General features: G+C 50.9%; 1 protein-coding gene across 3 annotated transcripts; it reads left to right on the forward strand.

Annotated features, from left to right (window-relative positions):
- Positions 1-1,181: 1,181 nt before the first annotated feature.
- On the forward strand, positions 1,182-22,384 carry LOC144728415 (mitochondrial pyruvate carrier 2-like). Of its 3 annotated transcripts, none has more exons than XM_078607843.1 (6): positions 1,807-5,251; positions 6,997-7,145; positions 12,823-12,863; positions 14,928-15,012; positions 18,709-18,820; positions 19,300-22,384. In XM_078607843.1, the coding sequence occupies exons 1-6, from the start codon at positions 5,118-5,120 to the stop codon at positions 19,358-19,360; spliced, it is 582 nt and encodes a 193-aa protein (XP_078463969.1). In that variant the 5' UTR covers positions 1,807-5,117; the 3' UTR covers positions 19,361-22,384. The 3 variants fall into 3 exon arrangements, with proteins under 3 accessions (XP_078463971.1, XP_078463969.1, XP_078463970.1); XM_078607844.1 differs by lacking the exon at positions 1,807-5,251 and adding an exon at positions 5,975-6,000; XM_078607845.1 differs by lacking the exons at positions 1,807-5,251; positions 6,997-7,145 and adding an exon at positions 1,182-1,747.
- Positions 22,385-24,459: the final 2,075 nt, after the last annotated feature.

Below are 24,459 nucleotides of genomic sequence, written 5' to 3' on the forward strand. Positions count from 1 at the left end.
AGCCCCCTTTGCCAAATCCACTGCTGGATGAAACCCTCTCGACTCCGCGCCGGTGATGGTCACGGATCCCACTCCGCTCCGCCAAACGTCGCCACGCTGGGGTCCAGTGCGGATTCGATGGAAGGAGAGCAATAGGGCCCAGGGATTATGGTTCAGATATCACTGGCCACTGACGGTGGCCGTGATCGCAAGTCGAATTGATGTCACCCGGGTTTCACGACCCGTCTCGGTCTCCCATCCACCAGAGGTCGCAACCGGGTACCCGATACCCGCACCCTACCCGATACCCGGCTACCCGTACCCGGCCGGATACGGGTACCCGTTTGCGACCCTGGTGCGGCCGGGTACGGGTAGGCCGTGAGTCACTGGTGAGTAACTGTTTGTCACTCATTTCCCAACGTCTTGTCTCTTCTCACAATTCAAGTTCCTAGAATCAACCCACCCGCGCCTGCAACATGGCTTCATCCCAGAGGTCGCAATCAGGTACCCGATTGCGACCCTGGTGCGGCCGGGTACAAGGTATCAAACCCCGTTTGCGACCTCTGCCATCCACTACCGCGTTCAACCACCGGCGTTACCAGCGCGCACGCTTCCGTCACTTCAAACAAACCCTTTTATATTACCCGTCTAACGATCGAGCGCGTCTTGCTTTGCTCGTGCTGTTTGTTTGCTGGTCGAATTGCTAGAAGCGACTTGCTTGGGCCCCCCCCCCCGCGTGCTCTGCGGCGCCCCAACAGCTGCGCCACCGCTCCCCCCCTCCCTCCAGACACCGGTTCAAACCAATTTAAAGGACGCGCACAAATTATAGCAAACACATTGCACGAATTGCGAAACGAATGGTTCAATGGTGCCATCCCACGCTTGACCACTGCCTTGCCCTGTGAAGGCGGGGAGGGATGATTATGAGCCCATCCCCCCCCCTTACACTCTTTTACACGGAAGTGCAAAAAAAAATTGCAACACATTCAAAACGCGTTCCTTCCCAGAACAAATTATCACAAAATCCCGGCGTGGCGTCTCCTTTCGTTCGGAATGGAGTCGCACCGCGGCGCTCCGTGCCGGTATAGCGAGCGAGCGTGGCGTGGTTTGCGGATTCCACTCCGTTCCGCAAGAATCCGCTCCCGAGTTTTGCGTGCAGCATCAGCATCACGGATCGCCAAACCCCACCGCCACCGTCGTCATCATCATCCTAGGAAGCATTCCGTAGATCTGCTCCGTATTGAGCAGGTCGGGTGTCATTGGAAGCGGGGGGGGGGTGATTTGTCCTTGAGATCGGGAGAGGGGGGGTGGGTTTGTGTGTGTGCTGTGTGTAGGTGTGCTGTGCCCATTGTACGTGTCGGGTTGGTGGGTGGGTCATTCGTTTATTTAATTATTAAGCTATTCATCAGTGAACACACACACAGCGCAATTGTCCGTCTAGTGCCGGGCCCCTGGTATTTGTGTGTCTGCCTGTGTGTGTCTGCGTGTGTGTGTGTGTGCCTCGAGTGTAGAGACACACATACTGTCGTAGAATCTATATAAAGAGGAGGGTGGGTGACGTTACCTTCCCTTACCACACCACCACCACCATCGGCATTACCACCACCACCATCGGCATTACCACCGCCAACCCAGCAGCACCAGCAGAAGCAGCAGCAACAACAAGGAAGGATGGCAGCCGTTTTCAGAGCCGCATTGCATCGGTCATTGAACAGGATCGAACTTGCTTTACCGGCGAAGATGCGACCCTTTTGGAACCACGAATGCGGTGAGAAAAGCGGGTGGGACAAGGCGTGTGTGCGTGTGGTCACGCAGTTACATCACCACCATCACCACCATCATCGTCAAACTTCCATGGTCAATCCACAATCAAAGCTGAGTTTATCGCTCGCTCCATCTCCTTTTGGACGTACTTCTCAGGCCGTCACCTTCGTTCGTGTTCTTAAACCGAATGCCATCAATCCTCTCCCAGAGTTTCTGGCGATGCGTTGTTACGCACAAGCCAGTCTCTCGCACGTGTGCCGAACTTCTTTCGCACCGTACGTAGCCAGCCCCGATTGACGACGACGACGACACGGATCCGAGCGATGTTCTCTAATCCACGAGCTCATCTCTCTCATCTCACCCATCACTCCACTCACTCATCTCGAGCGCGCGTTTGCCAATTTCGGTGCACGCTTTTTCATTCTTTGTTCCACTTTCTTCCCGAACGATCACGCGTCGGCTCGTATAACGCGCACAGACACATTTAACAAAACAACATAAATCATAGACATCGATTATAAGACGCATCCGCCGCAGAACACCCCCCCCCCTACGTCGTATAACCTTAGAATTCTGTTGGGGGGTTTGAGTGGGAGGCGTGGTCAACACCACCCACGCCCGGCCGCCTTTGTCTTCCCCGAGGTGCCGATGTCATTTACTCACTAAGGGGCTGAGTCGACCTAGGGGAGGCCCGGTACCGGTTCAGATAATCGTCACCGGTGTTGGCCGTGAGCGGGAGTCGCCGGGTTTTTCGCGCTCCCCACGCTTGTACTGTATACTAACACACATGTTTATACAGTACAACGAGTTCAGTTGCGTCCGTGTGACGTGGCGCCTTAAGGCGCACTCCGCTCGCAGCGAGACGAGGCCGCGTGTCAAGCGACCTGTTTTGTTGGAGGGGAGCGGTGGCGCAGCGGTTGGCGCACTCCGTTTTGAACCCGGCAATCTGAACCCGTGCGCGAGTTCCATTCGCTCCCCACGGCTGGTCGTGTTACGCCACCAGTGTGGCGAAGTATGGTTACACGAGTCCCGTAGGAGGGCCTCCATCCAGCGCGTTATGTATTTGCAAGTTTGTACACGTGCACTAATGAATATGCGCGCGGCTGCCACGTGTTCATGACAAAGATGCCCCGTATAGCCTAGGCAGATGTTTTGGTTGGCAAGTGCTGTTAGCGAGCACCTATGAAAGCCGAGGTGGGTGGCCAGCACCACGGCCGGCCACCTTTGTCTCCCCCCCTAGTGGCGATGTTTACTTCTCACCGCACCACGTACTCATTTGAGGCTGAGTCCACCTAGGGGGCGTTGAGCGGATACACACGTGAGACGGGCAACGCTAACCCATACCGTCTGCCCCGTGCCACCGGTATAGGTGAGCGCGAGATTATGGCCATGTCACCGTGACTACACAAGCCCTGCCTTATCATGCAGCACAGGAACCCAACCCAGTTTTCACGAATTCCACACCGCACATACCGCATCGCGCCAGTTTTATAAGAATGTCTGGAAAGTAAGACGCGCCCAAACGTGTTCACACAACTCTGGTTGCACACGCTCGATGACGCTGGATGTAATTACCACGTGGATTTACTCTCCAACACGCCGGTGGGCCAAGGCAGTAACTAATTGGCGCGTTTTGTTCACGTGACAAATCCTTTCCTGGCTGTGGTGGAGGGTTACGACACATGCTTGCGCGATCTAACCCAAAAGCCTTTATGATGAATACTGTTGGTCGCGAAAGCCTACGTGTTAAAGGTTTACACGTGCCTGCCGCATTATAAGACGCACCCTATACAGTAATATGTACAGGTGAACATTTTATTGCATAACCCGTTGAATGCAATTACAAATGCCACATTGGACAAATTCCCAGAGCATGATAGCTATCGCAATAATGAAACGTCCTAATCGATCTACCGCTGGACGAATGCAAGCTGTATGTGGTTTGTAAAGCCAGTCACATTATATAGATTTTCCAAGACCCTGAACAAGTCAGTGATCTACTTGCCTGACCTAACCGAATCTCGGAAGCTAAGCAGCTGTTGAGCATAACGAGCGCTTGGGGATGGGTGACCACCACGCAGAAGTTAACTTGTGGTGTCGACATTTGTGGGCAGTCGTGGGCAGTGCAGCAAAAAAAACACCCTTGTTTTGTACTACAGCTCCCCGCCTGCTTCACTGACCAGTGCGGTGAAGTATGGTCAAACAACCAATACGGCATGATGGGGAATCCCTCATTCGACAGCGTACAGGTCTCACTCGCTTTACGCGGCAGTAGTAGTAGATGCGTTCCAAAAAAAGGGCGCACATAGCGAAACCGCGTAGTGCACAGTCACTCAACCCACAATGCACTGCACGAGGAGACAGCTGCCTGCAGAGTAGCACACACACCACACACAGGACACAAAAATTAAAACACAAATGTTTTACTTGCATAGTAAAGTAACTTAATTTTTTCATTTGCTATATAGCCAGATAATACGACAGATGGCTAACCTTAAACACCCAGTCGTAAAAGTTGAAGGCAGTATAGTACTATAGTAATAGAGCAAGTGCAGCATCACTGAACCGGAATTGATAGCTTGAAAACATTTAGCGCGGAGCCCTTGAAAGTGCGGGGCCCGTAGCATATGTAGCTACTCTTGCTACTAGGATCATCCGGCACTCTGTCCCACGTGCGACCGCATAGCCGCATGTGGAGTGAATTTAAACCGCACAATGTGGCGAATTTTTTGGTGGAGACTGGTTGAGCCGCGTGTAGAGCGCAAAATCGCATAAACCGAACCCGCATAGAGCGAGCGGAACCTGTTTTGATAATCTGGCTGCGTGCGTGCAAGGCTTGCATGCGGGTGCATTCCACGGGTTGACCTTAAGAGGTGACCGACTGGTCTCATCAGGGCTTTGGTCACACGGATAACACGTAAGGATGAACTTAAAATAAAACTCAACTTCAAAAACGAGGGGCGCACAATTCCAGCCCCGCCGTTGCGTGTGGGCAGTTAGGTGCCGCCAAATGTATTTTCGGCACAAAAAAAATACAGGTTTTGTCCTGGGTGGAACTACGTCAGGGTCAGTTTGACCCTGACGATAAGAGCACAGTTGGTGTCGGTCCCCGCAAGAGTGCAGCGTGCTGCCGCTAAGCCAAACCAGAACGGCTCGATTGCCAGCTCGGTTGCCGGCTCAATTACCGGCGCGGTTTTCCGGACATCGCGTCGTGAGCCGGCACCACGTACGGTGGACGCCCTCCCCCCCCATTTCCCCTGTCCACGCGCTGTTAGAGCCAGGCTCGGACCTGCTTAACTTCGAGATCTGGCGAGATCGGGGTGCATCCCGGGTCACTGAGTCATGCATGGGGCCCAATGGTACGCTGAATCAGAATGTATTTAGACTGGAGGAATCCGATGTGCTATGAAACTTTTTTTCACAGATGTCCAGCATCTATCCATGTCCACGACCCACATGGCGTGGGAAGGCCCTCATCCAGCAGTGGATTGACAAAAGGGCTGTACAGGTGCTGTGTTTTCCGGACTATATGTCCACGTTTAGAACAGAAGTCTTATAATCTGGAAGCTAGCTGTGTGGGTTTATGTGTAATCAGACTGGCATAACTTTATTGATACCCTGAACAAGTTTGGTGTATGTCGCATTTTTCGGGAGTTTCTTGTAAGCTGGGGAATTACGGTCGTTTTTCATTGAAATCAGAGATAGACAAAATAAAAGGCAAACACAACCACAGTCATCATTTGTGGCAGCGTCTCTTCTAAAAAAAGAGCTATATAGCTCAGTGGGCCTTATCTGGTAAAATAAAATATTAAATATCCGCATTAAAGATTCAGGCATTGTATTCAGAGTTTCAGCTTGGCTCAGACTTGCCTCTGGCTACAGTGAGCTGACTCGTAAACCACGTGCAACTCAAACCGGCCTCTGAGTCCAACCGGAGCCGAGCCTGAGAAGAGCCACGGCTGAGAATCTGGGCCTCCTACTCTACAAGATTTTGTATTCAGCAGAGGCAGCTCACTGCGATGTGAAGTTACAGTCCTGATGCCATACGCTCTGAAATTTTATATTTAAACGAGTGTCAGACTTAAACATTTCCAACTAAAAGGCGGGCAGTATGGGTGATGTTGCTGTGTGTCATCCAGATTGAGTAAAACGTATTGTTTTCAGCATTGGGATGTTTGTCCAATACCTGTTGCATTTTTATTTTATTTTAGCTATGGGAAGAAACCAGAAAACCTGGAGAAAACCCATGCAGAGCAGGTGCAGAATGTACAATCTCCCACACATGTGGGCGTCCGAGTCTGGAATTGAACCCAGACGACTCTTGCTGTGAGGCACGAGCGTTTCCACCGCGCCTTCAACCCCTGCGCCCCCAGTCGATGTTCTTTTGAAGGAGCCCAAATCATCGTCCCTGGGACTCATTGCCCACTTACATGTTTTATTCATTGGCTCTGGGTTTCATAGCCTGCCAGTGTAATGGGCCGTGGCCCAGCATGATCTTTCCCCTAATTGTCCCCACCGAGGCCCGGCTTTTTCAACCGTCTGGCGTGAAATCCTTCATCAGAAACAGACGTCTACGTCAAAGCGAGAGAAAGGGCTAATGAGTTTGCGTCACTGATAGCGCACACACGCCTACGCACGCTCACGCGCGGTAGTGCAGCAGTTAGCGTGCCGCGCTACGAACCCGGCGACCAAGTGATGATTATCTGAACAGGTCCTGGGCCTCCCTTAGGTCGACTCAGCCTCAAATGAGTACTTGTTGCAGTGTGTAAAATATCAGCACTGGGGAGACAAAGGCGGTGGGGGGTAGTGCTGGCCTTCCACCCCCTCCATGTGCCGTACCGGCCTTCATAGGTGCTACTCACCAACAGCACTTGCCCCAACAGTCTGTTAAGGTTACACGGGGGATCTTTGCCTTTGTCATAGTCCATGCTCACACAGTTATACGGATGGACAGACAGGCACGGCCAAAGCATAAATTATTTCAACCCGATTTGGAAAGCGTTAGAAAATATCGTGTATAATTGGCGGCCCAGTCACTTTTCAACTAGCACACCCTCCATAGTTTTACGCCAAACTTCAGCCCCTCTCACAAACATTGTCTAGGCTTGGCATTGTCAGAGCGCCGTCGTCTACGTTCCACTTTTTTTAATTTAAAAAAATATCTAATTTGTTGTCTTCCCATCGAGTGTATCCCCGCTGCGCTCGCGACGTCAAGTCCTGAGACGAAAAAAAATCTCTTCGGATCTCTTTCAGCGCCGCCACAGCCACCGTCGCGTTAAGACAGCGGACCACGGTAGAGGATATCACAGAACACAGAACTACCTCTGAGATTCCTTCCTCAAGCGGACTGCTGCTTCTCACCGTAGAGGGCTGCACTGTCCCGCCTGCTGTGCCGCATGCGGGTAAAGTTCGTTGCGTGATGGCCAAAAGGGTATTTCATTTCTCGGTGTTGGAATTTATCCGAATTAAGTGCACAACCAGACTTAATGTCATTGGTGACCATGCTGAGACCATCGACGCTGCACTTGATATAAAAAAAAATTTCCCGTTAAAGAGAGCGAGATGCCATCGCTGCTGGTGCGCGCTATCTTTCGGGCCTGCACGCTAGAGCCAGGCTCCCGGTGATTACCGTGCGGTATGTTCAGCGCCTGGCATCATAAAAATGTAAATTACATTTTAATAAATCGCGTGCAGGACAAACAGTGCCGCTGGGCGCTGTGGCATCGGCATACGTTGACTTACAGCCAGCCACGGGGTAACAAATTAAACCTGATGGGGAAAAGTTTGGTCTTCGCGGAGGCTTGGGTCAAGGCTAAGTCACACCACTCACCCTCCAGATACCAGGCTCCACAGCCTCCTTCGTCTCCGCACCAAAGTATAGCTAGATCCTGGGCATACACTCTAGACTTCGCTCGTTAATTAGCCGAAAATATGTTCATATGTAGAGGACCGCAGAGCTTGGGCAATTATTGGCGTCGGCTCATCACGTGGCTGCCTTCCCCGCTCACGTGTGGTTGCTCCTCGTGCCTCCGCGTGGTTCTCTGTGTACGAGGGCGAGCGGGCGCTCTGCGGAAGGCGCGTTCCAAGTTCGCATTCTTGCTTTTTATTACGCGTGGCCAGGATAAACACTCGTTTGCAGAGGTTCGAGGTTGGAATCCGGCAGGCCGCCCTGGATTTGTGGACATCTCCACCGAGCACAAACACTGCAACTGGGTGCGGGCGGTTAACTGGTCAGGGGCGGAACGCGACGTTTTGCAGTCGTGGAACGCGAGCAGGAAGTTCCGGTAGTCAGTCCCCAACCCTTTATCTTCACGCATTTGTCACCGCTCTCAGACGATGCGGTCTGCACTCGTGATCATCCAGTTAACCCTTCATTGGCACAGTGCGTCTGTGACCCTGAGACAATGATAAGTCCGATGTCCAGTGTCGCTGCCAGACAGAGTTGAACAAACGGGCACAGATGATGGTGGCCTTCTGGTCAAGATGCTTAACTTGCGTAAACAAACCTTTGCACAGCGGCTGTTTGCGCAACTTTATTTAAGGGCCTCACTCTTTAACTTGCCTCAATTGCTGCATCTTTAAAACGGGTGAAAGACATCTCTGACTAAAACAGGGTTGTCTATGGAAGTTGCATTCAAGGTTTGTGTCTAAATTTCTTCAATTTGACCGAACATTAAACGAGCACAATAATTGGGGGGAAAAATACAACGTAGACTATCATATGAGATGGAGCGGTGGTGCAGTGGTTGGCGCTCTGGGCTATGAAGCCAGTGACCCGAATTCGAATTCCACTCACGACTGACTTCAGTGGCGTGGGGTCCTGCCTCTCCCGCCCCCTCCCTTCACCAACCCGCACTAGACCACAGTGGTGAAGTATGGTCACCCCCCCCCCACCACCACCACCCCCAAGACCTTTACGATGATGTAAGCCTGCAACCAGCAGTGGATTGATAAAGAAGTGTGGAGTAGTGGGGCACTGGTTAGCGTGCTGCGGCTGTGAACCCGGTGACCTGAGATCGACTCACGGCTAACAACAGTGGCGGGCGGCATGCAAACCGGTATGAGCCCCCCACTTCACCAACACGCATTTAACCAAACAAACCTTGTGACCGATCTTAACTACTAACCATTCACTTTTTATTTGATCAGGTTAGGCCCACTGAGCTATATGGTTCTTTTTCAGAAGCGACCTGGCCACAAATGACGGCTCAACAAAGTGGCTTATGATGTGGAAATGTATAGCAGCCAAACACACGTTGATTCTAAACGTGGAGAGAAATACCGGAGGACCTGGAGAAAAACCAATGCGACCACGGGAGAGAGAGAGACACACAAACAGCAGGCGTCAGGGTCGGGATCGAACCAACGACCTGTATACCAGGCGAGGTAGTGAACATCTCGCATCCGTGAGATGTTAACTACCTCTGGGCGGCCTTGATCCAGCAGTGGATTGACAAAGGGGCTGTAAAATACAGTGCTATTATCATTATTGGTACTCTGGAGTGCTTAACAGGTGGGGTCGAGACCCAGTGGTTATCGCACCATGCGATGAACCCAGTAACCCGAATTCAAATCCCGCCCACGGCTGACATCAGCGGCGAGTGATATTTGAGCCGGCGAATTATATTTAAAGCAACTCCCCGTGACGGATTTAATTTTGTAGAGGAATTCATCCAGCAGCGGATTTCTAAAGAAAGGGGGCTGTAAAAATACTATGCGTAATGAAACAACAACAACAATATCCATCTAATTTAGTTTTTAACAATTTCCTTGTAACATTTACTGTATTCTCTGGATCACAAAGCACACCTCCCCCCCCAACACCCTTGTATTCTAAGGCAAAATTTGTGGGTGCATCTTATCGTATATGATCTGGTCGGTGTGCTTGTGTGTTGTGTGTATGCGTGTTTAAGACCAGATTTGTAGAACTCTACTGACACGCGTTTAGGGCGCGTCTTTCCCGAGTTTGGTATAATACCTCTGATCAGAGCCCAGAAGATTTGAAACCTGACATAGCGGACAGCGTGAACACCGCACAGATCATTTGGACATTTGGTGTACAGTACGGTTATGGATTATTGGGTAGCTTCAGAACATTCACGAGCGAGAACATCAGCTCAGTTTCTTCGATAAAAACACAACCGCACCAATAGGGAGGAAGCGTGGCGTGGTGGTAACACTCGTGCCTCGGAGAAAGGAGCACCTGGGTTTGAATCCCGACTCGGGTGCCTATCTAAGACTGAAGCAGGAGGCTCGTGACCAGAATACCACGGCAATAAGTGAGAGGCGTATCCTGGATGTGGCGTGCCGGGTGCGTAAATATTCTACGGGCCGCTGACCCGGACTGACCCCGTGGCTGAAATTTCTCCCTGGCATTTGCTCTTGTCCGCCCCTTCGGACCACCGTTCAAGTGTGACGCAGCGTTTCGGCTTCCAGGAGACGGCGGCATGGATTCTGTTGGGCGACGGGCGACGTGCCGTCGTTATGGCTATGCAGTCTGCGGCTCCGCGGGGTTCGTGGCATTGGGGCGTGTTTGACCGTGGGCCCTTGAGCCGTTCCGCCAGCGGGCAGGCGGGCTCGCGCGCGCGTGCCCGGGGTCGGCTGTGGGCTGCGTGACTGCCCGCACGAGGCGCCTCCAAGGTGCCCTTGGCGTTCTTTCCACGCTCGTTGCGGCGCCCATTGTCGTGCTTACCTACAGGGTGTATCCTTGTTAACGATTCGCCTCTTTGCCATTGGCCATGCTGCTCCTCTTCCCGCCCCTCCATCTCTCCCCTCCCCCCTAACCTTCTCTAACTCCTACTCGCCCTCCAACGTCAGCACCCGGTTCCTAATCCTTTGCACGCCCCTGCCATCTAAATAATTTATTTGTTTTTTATGTTAAAGAAAGTTGTTTAAAGGCTCTTTATAAGCACCCGGTTCCTAATCCTTTGCACGCCCCTGCCATCTAAATAGTTTATTTGTTTTTTATTTAAAGAAAGTTGTTTAAAGGCTCTTTATAAAAATAAAATAAGAAGAGGCACGATAAGATTTCACCATTCACTTACCCGGCAATTCGGATGAAATGTCCGTGTTGCTAAGGAAGCATCGAAGAAGCTTCATTTGTATTTGCACTGCAAAGCCCTCATCTGTAACTCGCTGAACAATTATCACTGCTGCTATACAGAGTTACAGATTAGGCCCAAGTTGGAATCCTGCTGCTGTTATATCTGACGTGGAGCCTCCAGTTCCTACCTCACCGCACCCGATAGAGTTCAACGTAAAGCAGTCGGGGCGATTGATGATCCAGTACTCGCCAAATCACTCCAGTCATGGACGTGAGCGCAATGGCGGTCGGTCGCCTTCTTATCGCTGCTCTATCGCTACTACCACCATGGCTACCGTTCCCATGACCTTTACTCGTTGATTTTATTAACTCTTTAGCTACGGTATCTTCCATGGTGCTGTTAGTGGCAGGCTGCTTGGCAATTTTGGGTCATTGGAGCTGTGGATCGGCAAAGTATGATAAAATAAAAAATAACGTGGCTCGGATGCATTTCAAGAATCGATTATTTTCTGCTGTTTTTACCGGCGCTCGTTTCTCACCAGCTGCCGCCTTATCTCCCCCCGCCCCCGACTCATTCCTACAATTTTGTTTGCCCCGTCAGGACAACCGTAGGATCGGCATCATTTATTTGCTCGTGGCTTGAATCGCGAATAATAAAATCTTACGTGAATGATTCGACGGAGTTCATCGCGAGCGGGGGGAATCGAATTTTATCGATGAATTTCGCTTTGGCGGTCGCAGTGGTGGGTTTTGGTGGGTGGGTGGTGGTGGTGAGGGGTGGTGGTGGGTGGGTGTAGTACCTTGTGCCCTGTGCTGCCAATGCCCAAAAATGCTGCCTTGCAAGTTCCGCTCCTCTCCTTTTGTCCGTGCGATGAATTGGCACAAATACTTATGAACTTCTCTGATTGTTTATCAAACGTGGAAAAAAAAACAACCCATCGCATTCTCTCAACAGCAGCCAAGCCCAACAACAAAAATTCTGATCATTTTTTAATTTACTTAATGACTTTAAAATGTAAAATATTTAGTTCATTGCCAATCCACTGCTGGATGAAGCCCTCCCCATCAATCTTCTTGATCATGGGGAATGTTTGACCATACTTCACCGCGCTTGTCAATGCGGATTGGTAAATACAGGCCGGGTGTGGGGTGACGGTGTCCACGTCCAGTTCGGATGGGACTCTTCACTGATGTTAGCCGGGTATTCAACTCGGGATTCATGGTCCAGTGTTGCTAACCGCTGTCCCACCGCTCTGCCCCGTTCACCACCATATTTCCCCAACAAACAAAATAACTGAATGGGTGCAGTCCATCATTTACGGGTGTTCGGTGTCCTTTTGACCATACTTCGCCACGCTGGTTAATGTGGATTGCTGACAAAGAGCCCAGTGGAGGGGTGTTTGTTCAGGACTGGTTGGGATGTCGCTCTCCACTAACCGCTAGCCCGCAGCTGGGAATTGAACTCTGGTTGCCGGGTTCGAAGGACGCGGGTGGGCGCTAACCGCTGCGCCACTGCTCTTCTTCGTCGGAGTCTGTACGCGTGCGAACTCGTGAAGACGCGTGTGTGTGTGTGCGCGCGTGTGTGTGTGTGGCGGAGCCGGGGAGACGCAAGGCGTGCCGGGCCTTCTGCTGCCAAGTGTGTGCAGAGTGCGTCTGCTCCCCCGTCTTGCGTTTCATCTGCATCTCGGCGGGGCCACTTGGCAGCCTCGCACATGTGCAAGGCCCTACGAAAACAAACCCGGGTTTTTTATAAATGTTCAAAATTGTTATTCGCGCGGTGGCTAGCGATCTTGGCCATGCACCTGGCTAACCCCGGTTCGACTCCCAGCCACGGCTAACTAGTCTCTGTGTTCCCCTTCACCCCCTTCTGTCATGAATGCGGTAAAGTATGGTCAAACAACCCCCACGACCGACACGGCATGGGGAGGCCTTCATCCAGCAGTGGATGAACACATATATACAGTAGCGATGTAATATTTGTTTTGAAACCGTACGCCGTGTATATTAATTATGCGAACGGCATTCTTCTTTTTCAGGACCCAAGACCGTTTTCTTCTACGCCCCGCTCGTCAAATGGGTGAGCAAAGCCCTCGCGGAGAGATTTACGTCGGGACGGCGCCACAGCTTCGCCAAACGCTCCCGTCCGCTCGCAATCACCCGGGGCGATGACGCAAAACATATTCCTAGATTGAGGCCACGTAGAATCGGGGGGTTTAGGACGTGGGACGAGCGCCGCCCGTTTATCATCTGCGTCCTCGAGGAGTCGGTTGTACACGTTGACCGCCGTGTTTGTGGCCACGTGGGCAACGGCCCCTCGACAAGGTGAGGAGCAAGCGCGCATCGGGGTGAGCTCGTTGCCGTATTCTCTGGATTACGAGACGCTCCGGAAAGTCAATAAAGTTACTGCGATCGCACTCACAGCGACTGGATTGTAAGACGCACCCCGCAAATGTTATCTTTATATAAAGCGGGGGGGAAAAGTGCTTATAAGTGATTTTATCGTTATCATTACATTTGTTTATGCAGGAAAGCCTCACTGAATCTCAATGGGTCCTGCCAATATTCCACAGTGCTGGCGGGGGAGGTAGCGATGATTGCTTCCTATATATTCCATTGGAGTAACCTGCAAGCAACCTTTCCAAATGTGAAACCATTAACGCTGGCACGCAATGGCGCTACTCTTGCGACCGACAGCACAGAATCTTTAACGCCCACCGTGAAGCAGGCGGCACGTCTTCATTTTGATCGTTCAGACACCCCAAGCAGCGATTACCAGGGTGGCCCGCCGGAATTGAACCGCGAACCTCTGCAACGAGCGGCGGATGCACTACACCTGGGTCGCGTCACCAGCTCAACACAACGACAAATATCCCCCGTACAGCCTTAATAAACTGTTGGGGAAAGTGCTGTTAGCGAGCACCTATGAAGGCCAGCACGGCACACGGAGGGGGTGGTTGTCTCCCTAGTGGCGATGTTTACACAATGAACCAGGTACTCATTTGAGACCGAGTCGACCTAGGGGAGACCCACAACCGGTTCAGATCATCATAACTGGTGTTGGCCGTGAGCGGGAATCGAACCCGGGTCGATAAGTTCATCGTGCAGCGCGCTAAACCGCGACACCACTGCTCTCCACACACATCAAACGTGAGGTTTACAAATCTCCTGCATCTCCTGAATCGCGTTTAGGATGGGTAATATAGTCCAGCTCATCGTCAGAATGCTGTCGGGTATTGTCTCGGCAACACGTAGAATACAGTAACCGAATTAATCGTGAATAAGCAAGCCCCTAGTGACAGTGGCTGTCGCATGCCCACGCGTGTGTAAACATGTGGCGTAGGACGCAGTGTTTGCGGTTTCATGACCTTGTTTAACGTCACCGTTTTCCAAACCCCTCTCTCTGCGGCAACCGCTTCGTTCCCCCCATCGCAGCGGTCGCACTTGAACCGTTTCGACCGGTCACAGGTTGATTTTCGTCGAACCAGGTAGGGAACTTAAACACGAGAATGCAGTCTCATTTGCGAGAGGTGAGACGGGGTCACCAAAACGACAAAAGAAAAGATCTTCTAAACTACGTACGGCCGTGCAGCGAATATAAATCGGAGCAAAAACAAACTGCCTTAGGGAAGACATCGAAAACGGTGCACAAAACATAAGTCCGTAGCAACTAAAAAAAAATATACACTTCCAGTGACAACGGTTGGATCGAACAAATTGCTTTCAAAAAACATTCTCGGTTAAAAACATTCCGTGACAGAAACGTCAAGGGAAATGTAAGGTGACTGCAGTGGAATTGCGTCCCTCAACTGTATATCAAATAATAATAAAAATAAAAATTTAAGCCACACTGAGTCTGAAGAGGGTCCTGCCACACTGGGAAGTTTGCCCAACGCCGATGACACTCCAACTGTTTTTATCTATGGGAGGAATCCCACGCAGAACAGAGGGAGAACATTAAAAACTCCACACGCAGAAAGGCACCCGGGTCGGGAATCTAACCCAGGCCCTTCTCGCTACGAGGCACGATTGTTACCACTGTGCAGCTCTGTGTTCCTCAACCTCACCCGAACCCCACTCGTCTCGCTTAACCCCCAACCACCCCCAACCACCCCCGCCACCCCCAAACCCTTCCTGACCCTAGGGGCTGGTGATGGCCGGAATGGCCGATATGGCGCGACCTGCTGACAAGCTGAGCGCAAGCCAATCCGGCGTCCTCTGCTTATCTGGTAACATAATTGCGCCATACACACGTACACGCTTGCATGCAAGGACCTCATCGGCACATGAGTATAGACAAAGATCTTGCTGTAGCCATGCAGGCTGTCGTGGCGGCACGTGCCGTTAGCGAGCTGCATCTTTTTTTATTTGCAATAATAACCGGCAAGGATGTTTCTGCTACACCCCCCCCCCCACCGCCGCCGCCCCCAGTTAACACGCACACACGGGTACCAAGACAGACACAGAATACTTGCACGCACACAAAGATACCCCGTGTAGCCAACACAGGCTGTTGGGGCAGTTGCTGTTAGCAAGCACCTATTAAGGACAGAATAGCGCACAAGGGAATGGTATGGCTGTTACCACACCCGGCCACCTTTGTCTTCCCAGTACTCAACCTAGGGGGGAAGTCCAGCAATGTTTTAGATATTGGTCAATGGTGTTACTTAGCCCTTGAGCTACCTGGGACCCTACGCATTTGCATAGTTTCCTTAAGCCTAGCATCGCCACTATACACAAAGATCCCCCGTATAGCCTCAACAGGCTGTTGGGGCAAGTGCTTTCAGCGAACACCTATGAAGGCCGGAACAACACACAAAAGGGGGTGGGTAGCCAGCACCACGCCCGGCCGCCTTTGTCTCCCCAGTGCTGATATTTTACACACTGCACCAGGTACTCATTTGAGGCTGAGTCGACCTAAGGGGGCCCCAGGACCGGTTCAGGTAATCGTCACTGGTATTGGCCCTGCTCGCTAGCCGCTACACCACCCCTCTCCACTGTATCTACACACGCGTGTACACACACACACTTGCGCTGCACAGCCAGGAAGCCACAGCAGAATAAGGAATGTGTATCGCCTCCTGGCATTTAGCCAGGCTTGCAGAGCTTAAGAGGAAAACTCAACACGTTGTGCTCATCGTGCTTGTAAATTATGATTAACGTACGTATGTATGTTGAACTTCTTTCGCACAGGACTTAGCCAACCGTGCTAGACGTTTAATAGTTTTATGTCAGAATAAAAATTACACGGCGCATTATTAATTTGGGATTACGCACAGCAGTAACCATCGCCCCCTGCTGGCAGACTAAGCCTGCCCTGAGGCTATGTGCCGAGTTGTCTTCTGCCGCACAGGGACAGCTGCCACTAAGGGTGCCCTTGGAATGTGTTGAGGTCCTCTTGTCATCATAAGACACCGTCATGTTTGCTGAAATTTATTGTGATGGTGACCTTAGGCAACAGGATCACAATGCAGTTATTCAGGAACTGCTGATGGTATTTTCACAATACACAAACGCTGCGATTCGAACATTTGTCCAGGGTTTAAAAAGCTGAAATGCACGCCTCCCGGTCCATATGATCCAAATTCAATTCTCAAGACTCTTTCTCAGGAGGCTCCCCCTGCTACGTTGGGGCGTTTGGCCAATTCCTTTGAGGAGACTTTGGCTTCATGTCGGAGGAAAGCCGGGAATCCATAGAAAAAACACACCACGTGTTACGCGACGGGGGGGGGGGGGGGTGACACTCATCCATCTCCTGGGACGTATCGAGCAGCCTCACGCCTACAGCACCTTGCAAGCCCCTCACGGTCACCCCGTCCAAGTTCCAGCCAGGCTCAAGCCCGCTTAGCTTCTGAGATACGACGAGAAACCGGGCACATTCAGGATGATTTGGTTGCAGGCTGCGTCAATATTTACAAAACTACGTGCATGTCGCAGTCACTTTTCGGCACGATGTTATAATTGGCTCTATTTCAATTTAAAATTTGTGACTCGTAATTGGTAAACATCTCACTACCTATTACTTCCGCCGCTGCGGAAGAAAGTTTTGCGCGATATTATTTTCTGCACTAGTCGCAGTGATAAATTAGTCATGCAGCTTGTTGTATTCCCCAGCCGTTCACGCGCGACGCGCGTTCCTGATGTCAAACACAGTGGAGCATTAATATTTACGCGACAGATTAGCCGGGTGCACTCCTCCTCCTCCCCACCCTCTTCGCTGTCAAATCATCGCGCATCCGCCAAATTCATTTCCATTTCGGGAGACGCCGCCCTCCTGATGCCGCGCATGTTTATAACCGAGACGCTTTCACTCGACATGCATTATTGCAAACGTCACCCAAGCGGTTGCGAATTCACCGCCGCGCGGGGTTTTCCGCAATCGTGCTCTCCGGCTTTCCGGTGCACGCGTGCACGCGCCGTCTGGGCTGTAACTACCACCGCCGCGGTGTTATCCGGCACGATTTGTCCGGAGTTTTTCAACGGTTTAATTTTTTCACTCCACGTCCTCGGAGGCTTCCGAAGGAGCTGCCAGCGATGCGGAGCGAAGCGTCGGATGCGACGCCGGACAGATCGGCTACCGTTCCCACGCTGGCACGTGTGACTCGTTTGAGCGAACAGGCGAGGGGTCCATTCGTCGAGGGCCGCAGGACAAGAATATGGATGGGCACACGTGACTCAATGTACATGTGACTCGAATCGACAAGCGTAGCAGGCTGTGGTGGTGTCATGCCGTTTTGGGCCTTTAAAGTAGAAATATTTTTAGCATTGGGGACCCCTTTTTTACACACTTTAATTTAACTCACTCTGTCTGTTGTTGTCGTTGTTGTCGTTGTCGTATCCTCAAATCTTGTAACTCAATTTTAACCCACTTCCCAATGTGCTATCGACTGCAAACTTGGTATACTTATGTCATATTGATGACAATACTATATTCTATCAAAAAATGTACTTTTAAACATTAATTTTTATATGTTATGTTTCGGCTTGGGTCTAATTGTCCACGCTCAAGTGACGTTGACTGTAAATCACCACGGTCCCGTACGTTATGGCAAGCGTTGCGGTCACTTCCTGGAGTCGTGGTGTTCTGCCATTACAAGTAGAGTACATTTCATGAAAGTGTGTTTAAAAAAAAAAAGTATTTTTTAATATTACTTATTTTAAGTTCTAAGCTCCTATCGATATGAGAGAAGCGGTATGGACGAGAGATATAGCGATGCAGTGAGACAGGAGAGATGTGGACAAAAATAGAGACGGGAGTGGGATGAGACGTAAAAAAAAAATGATCAAGATGAGAGATGTTCATTATTTCGCTTTCATGCTAATTAACTCGCAATGCTGATTCGAATCTGAATCTTTCAAGCTTGACATTTGATGCGCCCTTAACGAAGACTGGGGGGGGGGGGCAAGCAGCTCAAGCAGGGGTTGGCAACCTGCAGCTCCGCAGCTCGTTAAGGACCGCTTCGTGACATTATTTATTTAAGACGCCCACCGTCTCGTATTCACGCGCATTGCGGCTCTTGAAATATTCAGGTTCTGTTTTACCGAATTCGAAAAAAATTATTCTCCTTGTTATTTTGGCTGCCAAACCCCTGGACTTAGGGGAAAGCCTCCTCCCGAGTCTCAAGACTTTTTCAGGAGGGTCCTGCCACATCAGCACTGGGAAGACAAAGGTGGCCAGGCATGGCGTTGGCCACAACCCCCCCACCCACCCGCCCCCATCATTACGCCTTGCCGACCTTCATAGGTGCTCGCGAACAGCACTCGTTCCCAACAACCTGCCAAAGCCTACACGGGGGATCTTTGTCTTTACATGCCTGCTGACCCCTGGCCTAGCGCCGCCGCCACCGTGCGTGTGAGAGAGCCCTGTGGGGGAGGCCCGAGTGACGGTGTGCGGCGGTGGTGGTGCCGTTTATATTTTTTTGCAGGCTTCATCTGGTCGCGGTACACCCTGGTCATCATCCCGCGGACCTGGGCCCTGTTCGCCGTCAACTTCTTCGTGGGCTGCTGCGGCACCGTGCAGCTGGGCCGCATTTGGGTGTAAGTGTCGCGCAACGCCGCTCGGCGACTTTCAGCGACGTTCAGCGATGCTTTCTAAGAGGCGGAAATGACGATTTAGAAAAAGATTTTTAACGAATATTATTTTGCTATTTCTTTAACGTATTTTATTTTGGTATTTGTTGAGCGTTAACTGGGTGTGCGTCAACACGGTCTAACAGACACTGACTGTTTCGTCTCATCCATTGCTGTGTTCAACCACCACCACACTGCAGGTCACAACAACACACAGACACTCACCCACCTAGTCACCACACTGCAGGTCACAACAACATACCCACTCGCTGGCGATGATTATGGTCAGTTTGGTTAAAATTAAACGTCACGATGAACGATGCAAATTACACTCAGAGGTTGGTGCGGTTGGAGATTAAAACGCGCTAGCCGGTTGTTTTTAGTGACTGCGCCACACGATGGGTGGCCTGCGTTCACGCTAACGGTCGCTTCGTTCGTCATTTCAGATACCGGCAGAGCCTGGGGAAAACCGGAGAAGCCCTGGCGGAAATAGAAGATTCGGGATAAAGCCTCGAGGGCGAGAGATGTCCGATGCGCTTTCGGGTTGGATGGCGCGGGGTCCGGCGCCTTGTCTGACGTTTCGCTCTCCACGTGCTGGCAGCTTCTTTCAGGATGTGTTTTTCGGGTTGTGCCGCGGTGTTGTTCGGTTCCTCCAGGAACCCGGTTGAGGGGTTCCCAACTCGTGCTGCAACATTTCCCACGAGCTGAAATGTTGCAGCCCGTGTTGCCGAAGGAGCTCCCAGCCGCGTGGAGCGGAACGTCGGACCTCGCGCAAAACGACACGCGGCACAACACGAACGCGCATCGGAGAGGTGTACACCTCAACCGCGAAACCCCGACACGGCTGCAATGGGGTTGACTGGTAATTACCCACGGGTGAATTATCTGGGTTTCATATTGCGTGCTAGCGGATTCTGTAATCAGCTGCTCGTCACTTGTCGAGGGTCAATGATTGATCGTAGTCGAGGGTTAGTGCCCACGCCACCGCAAACAGGAGCTGAACAAGTCGCTCCCAGGATGTGGAGCGAAATGTCGGACATCGCCGCGCCAAACTACGCGCGGTGTACAACCCGCAAACGCATCGGATAGTCTCAAACAGCGCAACCCGTGAAAACCTACGCAGACAGAGGGGAGGTGTTGCCATCTGGAAAAGCTCAGCAAGAGGCGCCGTCCCTTAATGATCGGCGCTGCTCTTATCAAGAGGTTACTCTCTCGCACTCACCGTAAACATTTCATGTTAAGGGCGTGGTAGTAACGCAAGCACATCGGGGCCGTGTTCTTAGTCGGGGCCTAGCTCAGGCTTGAGCCACTCAGTCGCTTTGAGCAGCTCGGCCACGGCTTCGCTCGGCTCACGGAAAATCCTGAACACGGCTGAGACCAGTTCGGAGCCGACTCGAGTTAAGGGCATGGCTCAGAATCGGCTCAGTCGAGCCAAAAGCCAACCCTGAAGCCGTGATTAAGAATTTGCCAGAGAGTAAGGGGGCACTTGCTACAGTGGGTAACATCACCTGAATGATAACGACGGTGAAGCATCTCGTATTTGGTTGTTGTTGTTGTTTTATCTGCTTGTATTTCACGGGGAGAGATAAAGGCTCAGCGCTGAAACCCTCCCAGCAATAACCTGGCAGGGATCCAAAAAACATTTCCGTAAGACTTTGTGCGAATAAAAAATTTGCATGCGGTACAACGTCGCATATCCGACCGTCGCACATCTGCCCCGAACCAAGTAACCGCCACCCAATTCCAGCTCGCGCAGTATTGGCGCACGGTGTAACGGTAATTTTTCTAAAGATGTTTCACGTGTTAGTCCTTTTCACAAACCGCCTGCACTTTTGCCCCCAGCGACGTCGGATGTGCAACGTACCGCAATCGGATCCCACCGAATTTCTTGAGTGTAAATAGATTTTTTTGTTTTTCTTCCAAAAAATATAGGAATCCTGTAGGAAACATTTTGTTCCTTTTTTGGGTGTTGTATTTTAGAGGGCAGGTGGGTTCTTTCGGTGACCACCCTGGACGTTGGTGTTCGTATTTGACGGAGGGCGTGCGTACATTTCACCGTTTCGTTGGGATAAGAACTGGGACGAACTGAAGCTGGGGATACGAACGGTGCCGACGACGACTTCTCGTCAAAGGTTAAACACGTTCACGCATCTGCGGCGCTACCGCGGGATGGGAGCCGACCTTGGGGGCAGATCACGGTTGACGAGGCCGCCGTTGCGGCCAGCGTACAACACGACCACGATTTGACATCAGACCGTGGTCATGTTTGACATCAGCCTCACGGCGTCTCTCATGGAGACCGCCAACTCCGGCCGGGTTCATGCGACTGACGATGTTGCACAGGGTGGTCCAGATGTCTTGTGGCCCCCAATTAATTGACCCCTAACTTTTTCAGTTCTTCTTTGCATATTCGTTTCTGTTTTAAACAAACCTTGCTTTAAAAAAAAAAGTAAGTTTTTAGAGAATTAAATGGTGGGTCACAAGATATCTGGAGCACCCTGTACATGCTACGGGTTGCGTGTCATCTATAAAGCATTGGCATTGCCGTCACATCTTGCTCAACATTTCCCAGAACGCTGTTCGGCTGGTCTCGGGAGCAGGGGTGGTCGGTTGCGTAAGGCACTACCACTTGAGTGCACGGCACCGCCTATCCGTGACCACCCTTTGTAAGTGCTGCCTATATCTGCTATAATCCTACGGACAAAAAGTCGAGGAAACATTGAGCACAAATTAAGGTGGTGAGATGGATGTTGGCACATGCTAAAATAGTTCCGGGAGCACTGTTCAGGGCTGTTCATGCTGACATGAAACGCTGTGATGCCGTTGTTTATTCCGCTTTTTGTATTGAGTTTGCTGTCCTTCCCCTGCATCTCCCATTATCGCGGTTGGCTACGTACGGTGCAAAAGAAGTTCAACGTACATGTTTGTTACCGTGTTTTCCGGATTATAAGACGCTCCTAAAAAAAAACACACGTGCCCCCCTTGTCGATAGTGTTATACAAATCTGATCTCGCACCTCCAAATTTTGTTTTAAAATATAGGGGTTGGGTAGGAGTGCATCTGATAAGCCGGAGAATACGGTACGAAGTGGTAACAGTTTATCCGAGTTGTACTTCTGATAGTGAACTTCGATTTACCCTTCATTCTGAATCCCAACCATACGGGGTCAAGCTGTTTCACAAATTTTTGACGCATATCTGGAATCCTTGAAAGCCTGTTGCAGGATTTGGCATATGATTCACGTAAATCTGGTTCGGTTTTTTTTTGTTTTATTATCAGAGTGTGGTGTCACTTGACTTTTTTTTAAGGCCCTGTTGTTTTTTTAAAGCTTGTAGCATCCGGCTAAGAGCAGACCTCGCCGGTTCTACCAAAATGTAGGACTCATCCAGCAGTGGATGGATCACGGCTGATGACAATGGCGACAATGATGACTCGACCCGCAAAGGACACCTGTTGTTATACTCCGCGTGCATTTCACTCGCCTCCATGATCGCACAGCCCTCAAATGGGTGAATAAATCTCCTGGACTTATCTGTCGCTGCCTTTTTGTTTTGATTTATCACGGGCGGCTGAGCCACGGGGACCGAAATGTCAACCTGCCAGCAACAAACAGCACTTAACGTTATGCTCGCGATTGTAAGATGCTCCGACAAAAAGGAAGACGCACCCCAACGCAGACTTGTGCCCGGTGTCAATAAAGTTACACAAAGGTAAAGGCTTCAACAGAACTTTAGGGGCAAGTGCTGTCAGCGAACAGCACCTATGAAGGCCGGCACGGCAAGGGGTTCGGTGGTCAGAACCACGCCCGGCCGCCTTTGTGTCCCCAGTGGCGATGTTTAACACCTAGGCCAGAGAGGTAGTATAGTGGGAAGCAGTCCCTCTGGTCTCCGATGTTCTGTGGAGAAGGGTCATTACCCGAAACGTCGCCTATCATGTACTTTTTTCTTGACACGGGATGTGTTGAGTTATATAAAACGTGGTCTGTTCGACAAAACGCTTGCCTGCATTGAGTGGGCTGGATTACGGGAATGGCCACATGACACCTCACTGAAGATGCCACAGGTGTCTCGTGGACGAGACTCAAGTGATTAAAATTAAAAGTGCTGACTCAAGGAACGTTAAACTGCTCGGCCAACCCTCGGGCCACGTAGGGCGCGGCTGAAATCGCAGCCTCGCCTAGCACGGCATACATTCCCAGCATCGCTGCATGCCGGTGCATATAACGACTAAGATCCCCCGTCTCGGCTTCAACAGACTGTTGGGAGCGAGCGCTGTTCGCGAGCACCAATGAAGGCCGGGTAGGCGCAACGATGGGGTGGTTGTGGACGGCACCACGCCGGGCCACCTTTGTCTCCCCGGTGCTGATGTGGCAGGGCCCTCCTGAATAAGTCTGGAGACTCGAGAGGTTTTCCCCGAGGTCAAGGGGTCGGCAACCAAATAACAAGGGCAATTTTTTTTCGAATTTGGTAAAAAAAAAAACTTGTGTGGGAGGGGCTGGTCACCCCGTGGTGCCCTTATAAAACTCAACGTTTAACCAACTCACGCCGGCTTGTGCCCGCCCTCACAGTCGGCCATATTTGCGGAATACACCACGCCGCCGTTGACCCTGGCCATTGACCGAGCAACTAAACGTTCCTACCAGCTCCCTCCGCAGGACAATGTGTTTGTTAAGCCCTCGAGTCTGTTCATTGTTCTTCTAGATGAGCACCCTGGTGTTTGAAGCCGAATTGAAACGCGATGCAGCATGCCTCATGGGACATGCACTGATGGACGAGCACATTTAAAAGATGCCAAACGAGGTACACGTGGATTAAGAGGACGTACGCTTGTTAAAGACACCATTCAAACTGTTAAGAAACACAACAATAATAATTAGCGGGTTTGGCTCAACTCTTTTCGTGATGTAACAATCCCAACTTGGCACCTGCACACAGGCCGAATTCCTGGCTCCTTCTCACTGGTTTGATCACCCCCCCCCCCCCTTTTGGCTGCCACTCTGTCAACATTCTTTGCCATCTGCCATCGTCCCTTGTAGCCACGACACACAACGCCTCAATCAACATCATCATTATCTCGATTTAAAGCTTTCGTGACTGCAGGGATTCATCTTCTTGGTTCTTTTGGTAAAGTAACGTAGAAGGGAAATGATAAAATAATATAAATAAAACATAATAAAATACAATTCTCACGACGTTTCGACCACAACGCAAGCAGCCGTCCTCAGGTGAAAAACAGGTCTGTCGGAAAGACAGCGTCTGAATGAACACCACCAAGCTTGGTAGCGTATATTTAAGCTGGGTTAGAGGGGAAAGGGCGCCTTGACAAAGGAATTTGCATATCAACAGACCTCGAGTCTGTTCATTGTATTTTATAATGTTTTATTTTTATTATTTTATTATTTCCCTTCTACGTGACTTTACCGAAAGAACCAAGAAGATCATCATCCTCATCAGCTGTGACCAATCCCCTGCTGGATGGAGGCCTCCCCAAGCTCACGAGCCTGTGATGTAATAATAACTCACTAACCCATTGATTCTTAACCTTTACTGCAGCCTTGCACCCATTTGGTTCTCAATCGTGAAAAAAAAACCGATACGGTTAATAAA

The sequence above is a fragment of the Lampetra planeri genome, chromosome 28 (genome assembly GCF_965212315.1).
Source record: "Lampetra planeri chromosome 28, kcLamPlan1.2.h2, whole genome shotgun sequence".
NCBI lineage: Eukaryota > Metazoa > Chordata > Hyperoartia > Petromyzontiformes > Petromyzontidae > Lampetra > Lampetra planeri.

Excerpts from the sequence above, each read along its gene's own strand:
- LOC144728415 (XM_078607843.1), top strand. The coding sequence starts at position 5,118 with ATGTATTTAGACTGGAGGAATCCGATGTGCTATGAAACTTTTTTTCAC. Across the intron at positions 5,252-6,996 it reads TTGACAAAAGGGCTGTACAG|CGCCGCCACAGCCACCGTCG; the intron begins GTGCTGTGTTTT and ends GATCTCTTTCAG. Across the intron at positions 7,146-12,822 it reads GCCTGCTGTGCCGCATGCGG|GACCCAAGACCGTTTTCTTC; the intron begins GTAAAGTTCGTT and ends CTTCTTTTTCAG.